We start from the raw sequence: 17,137 nt of genomic DNA, 5'->3' as shown, positions 1-17,137 counted from the left end.
TACACTTGGCATAATAATACAAGATATGAACATGAACATAAAAAAATCAAAGTAGTTCAGTTCTGCCCCTCGGTTTTCAGGTTTGGGTTTCGAATCTCAGCTGGGCATTTTGGGCATTCTTGCATTGTTCGCATTTTCTCCCCGTGCTTGCGTTCTTGTTTGCATGCGACATCTACACTTTTTTTTCTATGTTGCATAATGACATTGTCTAGAATCATCGCCTTAACTTGATAATTACTGAACAAATAACTAAATTATAATTCATGCTATTGTTTTAATATTTGGTATTTTACAAAATTGTGATGTGTTGCACTGTTCCGTAATCAGTACAATGTACTGTATGTATCCACTCCTGGTTGCTTACTACTTTCAAGATGCATTGTGGGATACATTGAGGGTACTGGATAACCTATCCTTAGTACACATTCAAACAGGCTATCTGCACAAAAAAAATTGCAAAATCAACGGCAATGTATAGTGGATAAGGAGTGATTCTAAACATAGCCTAAAAAGTTTAAAACACTGCATCATTAAGGTCTCTTTTATACAAATGCTGGCATTATTGCATTGAAAAGCAAAAAGTATTCACAGTAAGTAACTTTGGAAGGCATGCATTTTTATATAATCATATGAATATTTTTTGTAGTTAATAATGACCTATTGGGAATTGTGACGTTATAAGTCCATGTATGTCGAGAGTCAAGCGAATGTCGATCTTGTGAAAGTGATGAAGAGTGAGGGCTTCTCCTGGTACAATGGTGCTGTCTGTGTCCATTTAGTGCCTAACATGCTCGCTCCTCTCCTTCTCTCTGTCCACTGCTTCGCTGTTTGACTGACAACTGTCGGCAAAAAATTATGCGTGACTACAATTGTTAAATAGCACAGAATTGAACATTGTAGTCAGAGATGGGAAATCCAGGTCCAGAAAGTAAAACCTCAACTGGCAGGTAGACGAGCTCAATTGATTAGAAGCACCTGTGGCTCAAGCCAAACTATGGCAGGGTTTTTACTTTCTGGAACCTGAATTTCCCATCCCTGATTGTAGTAAACGAGAGATGGAAGGACAATAAATTTCATTTTGCACATTTCTTCATCGGGACTTACTACTTTACCTTTCAAGGTGATTTGGCACGTTGTCGCTGATGATGTTATTGAGTTTGTAGTAATCCAGGAAGGTCCGAGCCACATTCATGCCCAGTCTCATGTCTGACGACCAAGAGTTAAGGCCTTTTATTTTTCTTCATGTGAACCTATTGAAACATGAGACTCACCTAGTGAAAAATGGGAAGCGTTTATCTCTATGTTTTCAAACCTCTAAAATGCTGAATATCGAATAGCAACCATACCCGTTAACACAGAACACAGACTGGCAAAAAACGACAGAAAACGTTGTATTGTATTACTACTAGTGTGTGATCTGTCAATTGGCAACAAAAGTGCGTGTGCACTGACTGCTTGTCTTCACATGGTTCTTATCCAAAAGGCTTATTTGAATTAATAATTCACAATGCAGAAACGACTTTTTCATCATAATGCTGTGTGAAAAATTTCCACTGTCGCCATAATTGTGTGTCCGATATAATTTTGGATCAATATGGTTCATGCTTTGATATACTGTACGACACCAATCCCTGAAAAGATTTTAGTAGACTGTGGCTCCACAATTATCGGATAATTAGGGATGTTCGTCCGTATTACATATTCAAAGCAGTGCATCTCTGCATAGATTTGAGACACCCGCCCGAAACCTTTGCTGTTCCCGATTCATTGTGAGCTACAATCGATAACTAGGGCGCGTCATAAATCCTCCAGGAACAACGAACCTCATCCAGGATTAAGCGACGCAAAAGCTAACTATATGACGGTGCGATGAATCAAACATAAGCAATTACTTATATGGCAAGACCTACTTTGAATTCATGGGTGAGCGCACACATCACCGTCCCTCAATACATTAGAAAAAAAAAACCATCAATAACTGCTTTGCTTTTTTTTTTTAAAAAAAGGCTGAGGGCCAAGGAGTGTTGTTGCTCAGTCTGGGATCATTAGGCTTGTGGGCCGAGTAATGATGGCAATCAGGTTGGGATAATGAAGAAGTAGTGAAGCACACAAAGACAACCACGTCTCCAATCACGCAGACCGAAAGGATGCGAAGAACGCAGATAAATAAGGACAATATACGTAACACGCCGCACATTTCACCTGAGGCGAGGCCGCCTCTCTATCTCAACTCCCGTATCATCCTTACACATTGCACGTGGACGCCGGAGAAATATAAAACGCAGGCTAGTTTATCTTGCGGCTCACTGATGTTTGGCTATGTCCATTCTTCATCACGCTGCTACATGATGGAGCTATGCGGCGACATCGTTTGTCTCCTTTCCATGCCATTACCTTGTTGGTGACATCTGTCGGATCATCTGTCTGTCTGCGATGTATTTGATGGAAACAGCTTGCATACGGATATCGATTTTTGGATGGTCACTTTTACATTTGTTTGACCACAGCGTCTTGCATGTCCAAAGATGTTTACGCCGCGGACGTGAGGCAGTGGTGTGACATGATGCATTTCCATGCACTTTCGCCACGTGCTAGCCTATATATACACGTTTAGTCTAAATCTGTGTTTTTTTTGTACCATGTATACTATATTAGAAAAATAAAATCTCATGGCACACCACCAAACAGAATTGTCACAAAAAAGTGGACAAAAACAACAGGATAATGTTGGATAATGATTCTTTGCTTTTGCTTCAAAGTCTTTGTAGCTGAGGAGTGCATTTGAGCATTACAATATATTACAATACTCTCCAGTAAATTGATTCGATAAAAAACAGACATATACACATTTGTTGTCCTTATTTAAAATGGCATTTTTTTTGTCATACATCTGGTTAGGAAGTGCGTGGCCCCGAGTAGCGCTGACGAAAAATTGTGTCCCAATCCCTGCAGTATACTTTACATTTCTTGTCAATGTGGTATCTGGTTTAGTATTTTTGTTTTAAAGCAACTGCAAAAGTAATGTGCTAAAATACATTTTGGTGCAAGAAACAACAATAAAGTGCAATGACAATTAAAACCACATAGCCGCATAAACACAATTTACAATGTACAAAAAAAGGCAAACAAATACTTAAATAACAAAGGAACTAAACAAAAACTGAAACACCTGAAACAAGGTGACAAAATGATTTAAAAAAATACTAAAGTGAATACTTAGGTCTCAAAAAAAAAAAGGACATAAGCAGAGATTTGAACCTCAAACGTCAAAACAAGCAAGGCAGACATGTTAACAACCGTGCTGCCCAGATGCACAAGTGAATCCAAATAAGACACTCCGCTTCCTTTTTCATTTTAACAGCTCGGCCTTGTTCCTGTGACATTTTTTTTTTGTTACACGATATACGGTCATTCTTACAAAGACGTTTGCACAGTAGACTATCTTGTACAGAACAGAACAGACACATTATTCATCCCATATCCTTGGTGTTCAATCTGACCTCAGAAAAGTTTTTGGTGCACCCTCCCCTCGCTAACACCTTTCCACATATTTTTCCCATCAGCAGAACTGGGCGCCAGTCCCAACTTTTTTCGCCAGGCAAGCTCAGTGACAAAAATATCTCGCGGACCCCACCGTGAGCAGATGGCCACTCAGCTTGGCTCGTCACGACTCGCCGTCCATTACAGGAGGTTTCGTGATGGACGGTCAGCTTCTGAAGGAGAACTTCCTCCTCCATGTGTGTGGGCGAGAGGTGGAAAGTATAGGAGGGGATGAATAATCGGAGACAAGGAGGATGCCCTTACTGCTGTCTGGCCGTCTGCAGGGGCGCGGGACACCACAGGTTCTGGATTAGGAAGCGATGATGTGTGTGTGAAAGTGAACACAGTTGCGGTACCACAATTTTGGTGGGTGAGGAAAAACTGATGTTGAAGCTCACATATAAGCAACCGAGAGAGAGAGAGAGAGGGAGAGAGGGAGAGAGAGAGAGAGAGAGAGACAGAGAGAAAGAGAGAGAGAGAAACCACCGCTAATATAATAATATTTTTGTGGGTCAAATTATCCAGTTTTCCAAATATTTGCTATGAAAATTCTTCTGCTTGGCTGTGTAAGTATAAAAAACACGTAGAGTACATGTAAATAGTTCATAGAGCAACATATGTGAAAAATATTCCCCCCCCCAATTTTTTTAAGAAGAATGTGTGATCCCATCCTGCTTGAAGCATGTTCTAAATCAGGGATGGGCAACTTAAATGCTGGAGGGGGCCACAATTTTTCATCAGTGCTACTGGGGGGCGACATAGGAGCATGCACTTCCTAACCAAATGTATGACAAAAATGCTATTTTAAATATAGGCAAAATATGTGCAAACAAGCAAAATATGTGTTCTTAAGATGCTGGAATAATTGTTTTTCTAACTCCAACAAGAAAGGGTTGAAAGCAAACAACAAAATAACCACATAATAGTAATTTTTTTTTGCCATACAAATGACCATTCAAGGACGGCACAAAAGTGTGGCACAAGAAAGCAACATTAAGTGCAAGAACTCATTTCGTACATTTGAATAAAAATCAAGTCATTCAAAATGTTAATATTATTGAGGTTCTATGTTTGTCCAAATCCACAAAAAAAACAAAACTCACATTGTGGTATATAGCAGTATAAGATGTAAGAGCAACTAATAGACAGTCAGACATCTAGTGGTGAACGGTGTCTTACAACCTAAAACTACAGTTGAGGTACTATGGTCTTTCCTGACCACGATTATGCTTGTAAAGACAGAAATTTGGATGCAGCTCTTGTGTTAGATCTCATTATAATGTGCAGGTGTACCTAATGTTGTGACCGGTGAGGAGGCCGCCTGCCCCTGAGGTGTATTCTTCGGCGTCGTGTTTAATCGATGGCGGGTCATTGTCATGGCTCAAGGGCGCGTGCCAGCTTGTGTGCTGATGAGCCAGACAAGCGCGCCGGGGACGTCATGACTTGTTTACTGCGGCTATTTACTGTCAGCGCGGCATTTAGCGGCTTTCGCCATCACGTCCCCAGCGCCCGGTCCTGGCAGACAGACGGACAAGGTGACGGGCGGACGACAAGGCCCCCGCGGTTCCACGGATAAGGAACAAGGAGAACGCTGTCCAGGTCGGATGGGATTTAACACGGAGACAACGGAGACGACATCGGAGGCATCAATGAAGGCCACTGACAGTTTCTGTCACTGCAGTGACACGCAAGACAACTAATAATCGATGACTAATTAAGAGGCTAGTCAGCAACAGAGAAGGCCACTTTTGTCCTCAATTAGTGATTTTCCAGACTGAAAGACATCAGAAAAGTGAAAGGAACAAACTTCAGCCCCAAACTTTGAGTACAATCATGATTTCAAATGACAACAGTCAACAGAGCACTACCGTGAAAATCTGTGACTAATTGAAGGTTCCCCACGCAGGTTTATACTGTACTGTAATTTCCTCTGAATACCACAAGATGGTGGCAAAGGATTACCTTTCTTTAAGTGAACCTCTTCAAGTCATTTCAATAGTTCCGAGATGCCACCAGATGGCGCCAAGCAATTCTCGAATTGCTTTGGCCTGAGCACAAAAACAGCAAATAGGTGAGTTTCCCCTGTTTTTTGTGTACTTTCTAAAGCCATCTCTAATAGAAAAGTACTTCTACTTGTTAGATTAGGCCTCTCTGGCACAGATACTGTAATTAGGTGACTTGAACAAGGCTGTTGTATTGCTGTGACCTCTCTCTTGGCTTTCTTATCCATGGCACTCAGTTAAGACCACGGGGTCACTACACTATCACATGGACTAGGCAGAGCAAAGACAGTATAAGAGTAAGTATCATTTTGGACAAATCAGACCTTCTTCCGCATCTGGCAGAAAAGGGCTCCATGGCTATGTCTCGATCTTTAAGGCATCCACTAAATAGTTCAACTGAGTATATACAGTTTTCTGGGGGTTACAGTTAATACAGGTATAATATTGCGAGCATTAAAATAAAAGCAATGGTAGAAATTCGCCAGAACTTTTCATGCTGCTGACTAAGAGACTAGCTTTGTACGTCAGGGACAGAGATAATAAGTTTAGCCGAGGGAGCAGAAGAAGTCATGAGAGTCGGCGTTGCATTTACACGCACGCTTGAAGTGATTTTTTTATTTTTATTTTTAAATCAAATCATCTGTATTTTTTAAGGGTAATGTTTTGGGATTGTTGCTTGTGGTATAGTTCAGGTTTAAAAGGTAACTAAACCCAAGATGTTTTAATTTTTCCGTTGTATTTTAAATGTGTATAACTTCTTTATCCGATGTTGTTTGCTTAAAGAGGAAGTCAACCCAAACATATTTTTTTCAAGAATATGTTCTATGCAGGGCCCACTAGTTGTGCCGAAGAAGTAAATGTTGCAGAGAAGTGCGGTTCCTTCTGAATCACACTTAAATAAAAAGTTAAGAAAACTAAGCAAAAAAAAAAAAAGGCAATCAGTGCAGCACAGACCTCCGGCAAGGCTAAACACCTGGTTGGCGTGGGCGGAAGGGATGTCAATGAACGAGACCATGATAAATGATGAACTATTTATATCGAACAAAAAAGAACACCTTCATTGTTCTCGTGTGCAGGATTATTGAAAGTGAAATTCTGAATTTTAACACACAGAAAATTCTTCAATCTAATCTAATCTAACAATATATTTCCAATAGAGTAATTCAACAATTATCTTTTCAAGAAAGATATCCACATAATATACAGCACTTTAGTTTATTATATTTATTTATCAGGTTTTGTGGGGGGATAAAGAATGTCTCACAAAAATAATAAAATCATTTGAAAGTTGCTTAAATGATCTTCGCCGCATAACACTCTCACTGCCTTCCAAGAAATATATGCAGAAGTCCCATCTCCATCAATACAGCATTAAACTGATGTACAATTTCAGCCTCCCACTTCAATTCATCCTGCCAAGCAGGAGTTATGACTCGTACATCCACATGAAGAAATGACTAATATTACTGTGGCTTACTGAGGAGTTTTGACCGGCTCTATGTATATCTGTATGTCGGAATTGCACTGCCCCCAGGTGGCCCAGGTGAATACATCAGGGAGCAGCACATTATTCATTGAATGGAAGCAAAAATGTGGCAACATTTACATTCTATTTAATGACATAACTACTGTATCATTTTATAAAGTACAATTTTATACGGTGCTATTTTTACTGTTAGACATTACATTTTTTTGGGCGGCTGAACCGTATTAATGCCATTTCAATTTATTACAATGAGGAAAGATTATTTGAGATACGAGTGTTTTGGATTGCGAGCATGGTCACGGAACGAGTTAAATTCATGTTCCAAGGCACCACTGCAATTGATAGGAAATATATTTTTATGAGGGCTGTCAAAGTTAAAGCATTAACTATCTATTTAAATTTTAGAACGCATTAAAAAAATGAACTCAAGTTAACTCAGTTTTATTTACTTCCTTTGGCAGCTTCCCTCTACTCACTTTCCAGCCAAACTTAGAGGAGAGTCACTGTCACAAAGACGGACTTTTACGTAGTTTTACTTTACTAAAAAGTTTCTTGACGAATCATTGGAGGAATCCAAAATACTTTGCGCACTTTGCGAAGCCAAATTCAAATACCATATTAGTTGTACGTCTTTGGTGTATCGTGCAACATTTGTATTTTACAGGAAAATAATCGTATTCAAGGATCAAAGAAAGCTATTGGACAAGTCTTGGAATCAAAATATACTTTTAATTTTATTCCATATTAATTCCAAGATTTTACTGAAGTAAATATCGGTTCCAAGCTTTGTAAAAATGGTAGTTTAAAAATACGATTAATTGCGATTAACGTTGCAATTAATTAGTTCAAAAAGTGTATCTCTTGACAGCACAAATTTTTATCTTTTCAATTCCCGACGCCGTACTTTTGAACTAGTAAAGGATTTGACTCAGTACTATTAGAGTCTTTTTTGACACAAGTGTCTGCACTTTTACTTGAGTACAGCGAGTGAGTACTTTCACCCCTTCGGCGGATGTGACAAGCTGCTTCCAGCACTCGTAGCTGACAATGACACTGGTCTCGTCTTGTGTTGCCCCCATTGGCACTTTGTCTGTCACTGATCACACATCAACTGACACTTTCGGCTCGCTGACTCCTCTCGGCGCTTTCGCGCCGACGTCTCACGGCACCGCCTCGTCTTTCAGTCAGTGGGCAGGCCTCCACAAAGGTTCCTCTCCGCGTCATCATGTCCGACCACCGAGCGGACATTTGCATGACTTTGTGCATCGCTGCCGATGCTTACAATCAAACCGCTGCTCCAACAATACCTGTGCAATCAGCTGTGTGCGCCTGCTTTAGCAAGCGTGAGGCCAAGCACCCACTGGTGTGTGTCTGCGAGAGATGATGTGTGTGATGTGTGGAAACGAAGCATATTTGCCTCCAAGCTATATCATTTGCATACCTGTCACAGCCCCTCCGCTGGGTGTCAGGTGCACTGATGCATAGTGCGTTCCAGTGGCAGCTCTGCTATTTCATGGCTTCCTACTGTTGTGTGGCGCGCGTCTGACTGTCAGATGACAATGAGTGTGTGTTTGTGTGGATCCAGTGGCAAACGCACAGTCCCTGGTGAGGGCAACACGATTAAAATCTTCCACGGAGGAGTTCCAGCGTAAATGTACTTTCAAGTTTGGCCAAGTCTTCAAAGTCAAAGATCCCCGCATGATGCATAAACATGTGCACACGAGCAACAAGGTCCCACACAATTTCATCTACAATCATTCAGAACATTCATTTTCTAAACTAAGAAAATCTAAACTAAGCCTCTCAAAATGTCTACACCAAGTAACGCCTCAAAAAATACCTCACTCTTCAAGTTCAACCATAGTGACTGACAATACAATTGAGTGATGTAGTGAGCCTAAGTGTTCATCAAAAACAAGGCAGACGTCTTATTCCTAAAAAGGATATTTGTTATTATAAGCCACTGCGTTGTAAGCAGTTTGAACAATAACACTGCTTTTAAAGAAGAATACAAATCAAAAATGTTCTTGACAATAATATGTTCTATGCCCCACCACTTGTCTAAACAAGGCATTATGATTAATATTTCATTTATGGCATATGAATGGAGCAGAAAAATCCACCCTTTCTCATCCATTTGGGGGCGGCCATTTTACAATTTGCGGTCGATTGAAAATGACATTATAATGCCTAAGGGCTCAACTATGACATCACAGATGCTCAGGGCTCAAGTAACGACCAATCACGGCTCAGCTTCAGAAAACAGGTCAGCCGTGATTGGTTGTTACCTGAGGCCTGAGTATTTGTATTGTCATTTTCAGTCGACAGAAGTGACAAAATGGCCGCCCCAGGTGGATTAAAATGGCCGCCCCAGGTGGATTAACTCTTATTCAGCAAACGCAATATTTATCAGAATGCCTTGTTTCAACTAGTGGGCCTGCATAGAACATATTCTTGAAAAAAGTATGTTTGGGTTGACTTTCCCCTTTAACTAATGGTTCTCATGGAAGGAAATGTGAGAGGACACACATGAAGGAAGAGCGCACACACAGACACACACACGTGCACGTAGACACCCATACAGGTAGCGGATGATTAGAGGACAAAGAGAAGGCAGACAGGATAGAGGTTGTCCCTGCTGTTTTGGAGAAGAGGATTCTCAGCTTGACTAGATGATATAATGAGCTGTTATGTTCTGGGTGATGAGACGAGAGGAAAGGACAGACTGGAGGAGAGAGGAGGACATGAGTGGAACATACACGCGCGTACGCACACACTTGGATCATTTTCAAACTGTGACAAAAAGTCTTAACTGTGAGAAATGTTAAGAGGCCACTTTTGGAGAAGGACAGTGAAGCGGGTGTATAAGTGGCTATTATTTATTTGTTACGTGTTAGTTTTGTCCGTAGATGATTGTGTGTCACGGTGGGAAGTGTGTGTGTGTGTGTGTTTGTCGGGGGTGAAGGAAGGTGGGTGGAGGTGCTAAAGGTCTCTGTTGATGATTTGTACGCTCCATCGAGCAGAGCGCTGGGGCGGAAAAAGCGACATGGTCGGTTCCTTCAACCTGCCTGACCCCAATCTCCAGTCTGCAGCGGGTCCCCCTGTGCAGCTTGCCCACCGCACGGGACCCTGCCTCATTCTGACCCTCCCCTTTTCATAAATGAACGCACACACACACACTTGACTGGAAAACAAAAAAAGATCAAGGAAGTCCACCCACCAGAGGCGGACGTCTCTGCCAATTTGACCTTGAGTAGAAATGGGAAAGAACCAACATCGCAAGCCTTAAGACTCCAAGCCTTATAAATGGCCGGTCTAGTCTTCGCCTCAAACCTAAAACTCACACACGCGTGACACATCCCGATGCCAATAGAAAACCACTGCACGTAGCATTTTTCCCAGCAAAGCTGCCTTGTGCAGCCGCATATATTGCGCATACCAGAAACCGCCGTTGCCTACCTTCAGGGTCACGAGACATTTTGAGTATATTTAAACTGTGACTGGCGTATTAAGTGGGAATCAATCTCACGTCAGCTGCATGATTGTCAACCATGTGTAAAACTACACCTACTTCCCTCATTATAAGGAATTATAAATACACTGAAAAAATGTGCTGCATGTGTACCTTTAACGACAGATCCAAGATTGCCCCTTAGAACCCAGCTCAGTAATTTGTGGCTTAATCCCACAACAAACTAACACTGATAAAAATTGCTGTGACTGAGGTTACAAAATGACTCATATGGTGGCCAAATAATGAGTTAGAGTGCAGTTTTATTTGGGGAATGGGTACACTCTGAATGAAAATGACACAACAAAGTGGCAAACAAAGTGGTTGATTGTGACATTTTCACCAAATGCCATGTTCAAATTGATTTGACAGACAATTTCTCATTATATGCATATCCAATGGGTATAATGTACGGCTGATTAGAATGGTCTACATTAGGGGTCGGTAAAATATGGCCCACGGGCACTCCACTATCAAGTCCTGTAATATTTGTGGCAGTGATGTTATTGTTTTTTTGCTCCCAAGAACTTATGAATTCGAATGTATTTATTCATCTTTTAATTCATTTAGATAATTAAAGACTGGTGAGCTGATTGGTATAATTAGAGTACACCATTACTTATAAATAATGCAATCAAAATTAAAATGAATTATGAATGAATTATTTTTTTTCATTTATCCATTTTATGAACCGCTTATGAAATATATATATATATATATATATATATATATATATATATATATATATATATATATATATATATATATATATATATATATATATATATATATATATATATATATATATATAGGCGGCACGGTGGTCGACTGGTTAGCACGTCCGCCTCACAGTTCAGAGGTCGTGGGTTCGATCCCGGCTCCGGCCTCCCTGTGTGGAGTTTGCATGTTCTCCCCGTGCCTGCGTGGGTTTTCTCCGGGCACTCCGGTTTCCTCCCACATTCCAAAAACATGCATGGTAAGTTGTTTGGATACTCTAAATTGCCCCTAGGTGTGATTGTGAGTGCGGATGTTTGTCTCTGTGTGCCCTGCGATTGGCTGGCAACCAGTTCAGGGTGTCCCCCGCCTACTGCCCAAAGACAGCTGGGATAGGCTCCAGCACGCCCCGCGACCCTTGTGAGGAGAAGCGGTACAGATAATGGATGGATGGATATATATATATATATATATATATTCCATTATATACATATATACAATTTTGTTATTTTATTATTGTTTTTTTTTTTCTTGCATTTTTTACATACCCATTTTAACTTCAGCAACGTTCACGAATGACCTGGCCCATCTGTTTGTTGCCCTACAGCAAAAAAGTATGCCCTCACGTATTATGCTAGAAGTTACCAGGAAGAGATGTTTTTCTTCAAATTCATTCAATTTTGTCAATACGATCTCTTAGCATGACCTTATTTGCCACATTCTTGCGCCTCCCAGTGAAAAGACAACCACCCGCCAAATAATAATAAGATAAGTAATACGAGTAGTAGTAATAAATAAGAATTGACTTTAACTCACATTTTGGCCATGCAGGGTATGAGTCATTTTGGCCATAACTACACATTATATAGCAGATATTAGACACGGTTGTCAATATGATGCAGTGCACCATTGCAAACATCAATAATACACATATTGTTACAGTGTTAATTAAGCTGCAAATGTTAATTCCTGAAGAGGGAACCACTAAAACTGATTTGTGGTGGCACGAGAGTGTCCAGCCTTGGCACTAGAGGGCACTAGGGCTACATCCACGACCAACCTCGCCTCCCGTCTGCAGAAGATGTGCAGGAACACTTGAACACATCACATGTAAGACTCCTTATCACTCCTCTCTAAAACGCTTGCCAAGATCTCAGCGCCATCGGCCCGCTCTTGGGAGCACTCCAGTCTGGAGAAGGTCAGCTGAAGGGAAAACTTCCTCCTCCTATCAGTGTCCATTAAGACACGGGCGACCTTCAGCGGCCGAGATGTGCGTTCGCGCGTCCGGGCGATTGCGTTTGACAGGAGTCTTGTTGGGCTCATTGTTCTATTGTTTAGCGCAATCAAAGCGTCACCTGAGTTTGACTACACGGGCCTCCTTGTCTTCTCGAGCGCCTTTGTGGATGGAATCAATCGACGCAGCTATCGCGTCCCTGTTTTAACTCTGTCACGACGAGAGGCGACAAAAGAGCAGCGTGGCTTTTGTAGTGGGCGCACATGACCTGATGCAAAATGACACACAAAGCCTCTTGTACATTGTCATTTCGGTGACACGCCAGTGTCTAATTACCAGACACAAAAGGAACGTGACGCTTGCTGTCCACGCTAACAAAGTGAATAGAAGAACCACTGGCAAGGATACATGTCTCCTCAGTGTAGGCCACGGGAGCCGTGCTGCCAGAGGTCATGTAGCTGTAGAAAGACACCTCCAGAGTGTAGCAGTAGGACGTGTCGTCAAGGAGACCGCCGAGGAAACGTCTGCCGGTGCCGGCCTTCACCACGTCACGGTTAAAGGATGTGTTGGACTGCAAGAAAGAAAAATACACAGGAGTCATGAGGAGACAACTTCTTAAAAGCACTTTTTTTTTTAACCTGTATGTTAAAATGCACTGTATTTGTAACCCAAAATACACAAAAATTAAAATGTATTTTTTTTTTAGATTAATGTCATTCGTTTGCACTACAAAAGTGTACAAAGCGTGTGTGCATTGAGGCTGTTCATTGAAGATGGCGCCCTGTGCATGATCCCAACAACAATCGTAGTTTTGCATAATCCTGCTACCACAAGTCAAACTAAACATATTTTTTTTCAAGAATATGTTCTATGCAAGCCCACTAGTTGAAACAAGGCATTCTGATAAATATTGCGTTTGCGGAATAAGAGTTAATCCACCCGTTTTTAGCCATCTCAGGGGGCGGCCATTTTGTCACTTCTGTCCACTGAAAATGACTTCACAACTGTTCATGGCTCAGGTAACGACCAATCACCGCTCAGCTTTAGAAAACAGGCGAGCTGTGATTGGTCGTTTCCTGAGCCCTGAGCAGTTGTGATGTCATTTTCAGTCGACAAAAGTGACAAAATGGCTGTCCCCTGAAATTGCTAAAAAGGGGTGGATTTTGCTGCTTAAATCCTATTCCACAAAAACAATATTAATCAGAATGCCTTGTTTCAACCAGTGTTTAATGTTACAATTGTTAATATAGACACTCATGCAGGCACCAATAAAACAAACTTGAAGCAAAGACATTCTGCTTTTGTAAATTGAGCTACCGTGTTAAAAAATATCTCTTACAAAATGGAAATGACGATTTAAAAAAAAAAAAAATCTATTTGGTTTGTAGACGTCAGCTATACTACACAATCTTGACAGTGTCTTGGGAAGCACAAATGTTACCATTAACTGTCACTCTGCTGCACTGCTTTGCTGAAATGCAGACTTGCTGCCACCGGTGGGATTTTGCCATGATTGTGTTGTGCTCCTGCAGCGGTGCATTATGGGTAGTGCTGAATGGGCAGAGGGGCCAAAGCACCAGAAATATTTGTCCTGACTCACATCCCACTATATTAAGATACCATTCATGAGTGTACACCTTTCTGGAAAATTTTTTGAATACCGAATTGAAATCTTGGACAAAATGCCATAAGGCCGTGAAGAAACCGACATTTTCCATGCCATCCATCCGGACTGGATCCGGGAGTTTTTTTTAATTTTTTTTATTGAGGCATGCACCGGCCACAGCATTAGCTTCACAAATCAATACAAAAATACACATTACACTTATAAAATGAGAAGCAATAATAAAATAATAAGCTATCTTTATATCAGCGCCATTCCAGCGACTCAAGGTTGCTTGGTAAAAAATAATACAAATAACTAAAACTAAATCTAATCTCATCAAAAACTAACAAAACTGAAACGATACCCTAAGAATAAAACAACTATCAAACATTAAAATACTGCATAACAACAAATGGGATAATAAAGAATAATACAAATAGTAAATCATTCAAAAGTAAAGTAAATTTTACCCCACTGATATAGTTAGAAAATAGGTCACCATAATATGAGTGCTAATAAGCATTATCTTTGCAAATGTTTTTTTTTTTTTTTTTCATACAGGATCCAATTAGCCTGCGCAGACATAGCTAAAATGAGTATCCAGTGAGTATCTTCCCACCCAAATATCTCATCAAGTGCAATATTAGTAATAGTAACTATTTTGCAACCCGGATTTTGGTTACCAGTACATAGTACAGTGTCTCCAAGTATTAAGCAGCTCCACCTTTGCAATGAGTTCTGACAGCGGGAATGAAAAGACACTCCTCTTCGACTGTGTTTATTTGTGTGTGCGTGCGCCGGCGCGTTTGCGCGTGAGCGCAGGCGCGTGTCAAGAAGACTCACAAAGGAGAAGTCGTGTGCATTGTGGCACAGCAGTCTGGGGAAGACGGCCTGTCTCTGGACGCGCTCCTCGTCCTCAAACACGTTGCCGTACATGAAGCCGTTCAGCATGGTGGAGTGAGCGTGGACGTCGATGTAGAACTCCAAGCTAACGCTCTGATGTCACAACACAGGAGGGAGAGAGGCAAACAGAGGACAAAACAGCGGGCTATAGTGGGGAACAAAGAATCCCTTTCTGACACTGTGGACTTCAGGGCTCTGGGGAAGATGACGATATAAACACAGAGACAAAGTCCAAAAAAGGACCCGCCCTCTGAATTCAGCAAAGCGATGCGCGATGACTGATGCACACTGCTGTAACGTCTTATTATGTATGATACATAATTTGGGTTGTGTGTGTGGTTTTCAATATTACCGTTGAAATGCAAAAATAAATGAGCACGAGCATTTGATCTGAAGCCAGAGCAATGTAGTTTTTGATTGGTTCCCCACATAAAGTAGTTCATTCATATATGATCACTCAACTATGTTATAATTGGACTTCTGGGAAAATTGACATCAAAATCAATTATGCACAACCTTTTAAAAGTCGACAGTAAGTTATTGCTATATCTCCACATCGAGAGGTGATCTTACTTACTGGACTGCATAGAGTACCTTTATTTGAAGTAACGTGTCTATTTCGTAGGAGGCCTTTATTTTACTGGAGCGAGAGCGGAGGCAGCAATTTGAGGAAATTGACTAGTTGTGTTTATACAATACAATACAATTTTATTCATACAGCGCATTTCATAACAGCTAGAGCTGTTTTGAAGCAAAGGAGCTGTCTGAGTCATCATTTCATTTAAATCCACTCCGAGTTGTTTGACAAACATCCATTTGGAGCAAAGTGATGACCAAACCGGCACCCAAAGCAATCCCCACTATTGGTGAAATTAAACGTTGGCAAAGTAGTGCAAGCGTTGCATCATTTGTGGAAAAGAGCGAATCCAAATCATTATTTTGAACTAATGTATTTTGATATTGTTAAATATCGAACAGTATCACATTTCCCCATGCATCCATCATCCATCCATGACACTGCATGTTCCGTTCAAGATTGAGGGATGCAGCAGCCCAGCCCATCTGACTTTGGGCAAAAGGCAGACTACACCTTGGAGTGGTCACCAGTCAATGGCAAGACAAGACAAGCATCGGCTCGCCCATTCAAACCAGTTTGTGTTTGTGGATGTTAGACTTGTTTGTCCAATTAGATTTCAACCACTACATTCTGCCACGTCAATGTAAACAGCCTGGATCAGTAAGTGCTGCCTGATGTAACTTCAAATATATTTGGACAATTTCAAATTCACCTTACGTCAGCTTTTTTTCTGTCTTCTGATTGGTTGGTGGGAACAAAACTGTTACAACCAAACACGTCTTCAATGATTAACAGAGCTAAATTTTTTATGCCTGAAATGGCTGAAAAATTGACTTTCATCCATTTTCAAGGCGGACTGTTCCAACATTGTGAGGTGTCATTTTTCCACAGTATTGATGGTTTCTATAATTGTGACATGTTGGCGATGGCAATGACCCAGATATCAAAATCCACGGCTTGTCGCTGATTATAATCCATCTTGCTTCTAATGTATAAAAGAAAAGCCAAACGTATTTGTTAAACGGCTATCGCAAACCATCTCTAGCGCGTAAAAACGGAGCCGCGTCTTAAACTGTTTGTGACAAGGGCACGAGAGCAAGCGGGAGCACAGCCACCCATACACTTGTACACCTCAACCATTCTTCCTCTTTCCCCTGCCGCCGTCTACCTCCTTTACCACTCATTGCACATTCAGCAGCTCACTTTATTCCTTGTGTTTGCAGAGAGAGGGGGCAGAAAGTGAGTGAGGAAGGAGGGAGAAGGCAGAGAGGTGGAACAACTGAAACAGAGAAAACAAGGAGCCAAAACAGTGCGGGGAGAAAGAAAGACGGCGGCGGGGAGCCGAGCAGAGACGGCGAGAGGGGAAATAAAAGCGCAAAAAGGCAAACATGGAAAGAAAAAGCATAGAGATGTGTGCGGAGGCGTGCAGGGAGATTGACAGGGTGGCGAGACAGAAAGAGAGCGAGGGATGCAGTTCTTGGGCGGCCCGGGTGATGCAGAGCGGCCCCGCGTTTGAAATTCCGCTCACAGCCAAAGCAATTTCCTGGCGGTGGCTGTGCTGTC

General features: G+C 41.4%; 1 protein-coding gene across 2 annotated transcripts in view; it reads right to left on the bottom strand.

Moving 5' to 3' along the window:
* Positions 1 to 23: 23 nt before the first annotated feature.
* Positions 24 to 17,137, bottom strand: part of agbl4 (AGBL carboxypeptidase 4) — a 285,763-nt gene continuing 268,649 nt past the window's right edge. For both annotated transcript variants that reach the window (XM_086046755.1, XM_086046757.1), the window contains 4 exons: positions 14,938 to 15,090; positions 12,897 to 13,059; positions 1,113 to 1,206; positions 24 to 839 (listed from right to left, as the gene is read on the bottom strand). In XM_086046755.1, the coding sequence (XP_085902881.1) occupies positions 776 to 839; positions 1,113 to 1,206; positions 12,897 to 13,059; positions 14,938 to 15,090 (474 nt within the window). In that variant the 3' untranslated portion in view covers positions 24 to 775. The remainder of the gene's footprint in view (positions 840 to 1,112; positions 1,207 to 12,896; positions 13,060 to 14,937; positions 15,091 to 17,137) is intronic.

The sequence above is a fragment of the Filicampus tigris genome, chromosome 12, assembly GCF_054856515.1.
Source record: "Filicampus tigris isolate MCC_2025a chromosome 12, RoL_Ftig_1.0, whole genome shotgun sequence".
In the NCBI taxonomy this organism is placed as follows: domain Eukaryota; kingdom Metazoa; phylum Chordata; class Actinopteri; order Syngnathiformes; family Syngnathidae; genus Filicampus; species Filicampus tigris.
This window is presented reverse-complemented; position numbering and strand designations above follow the sequence as displayed.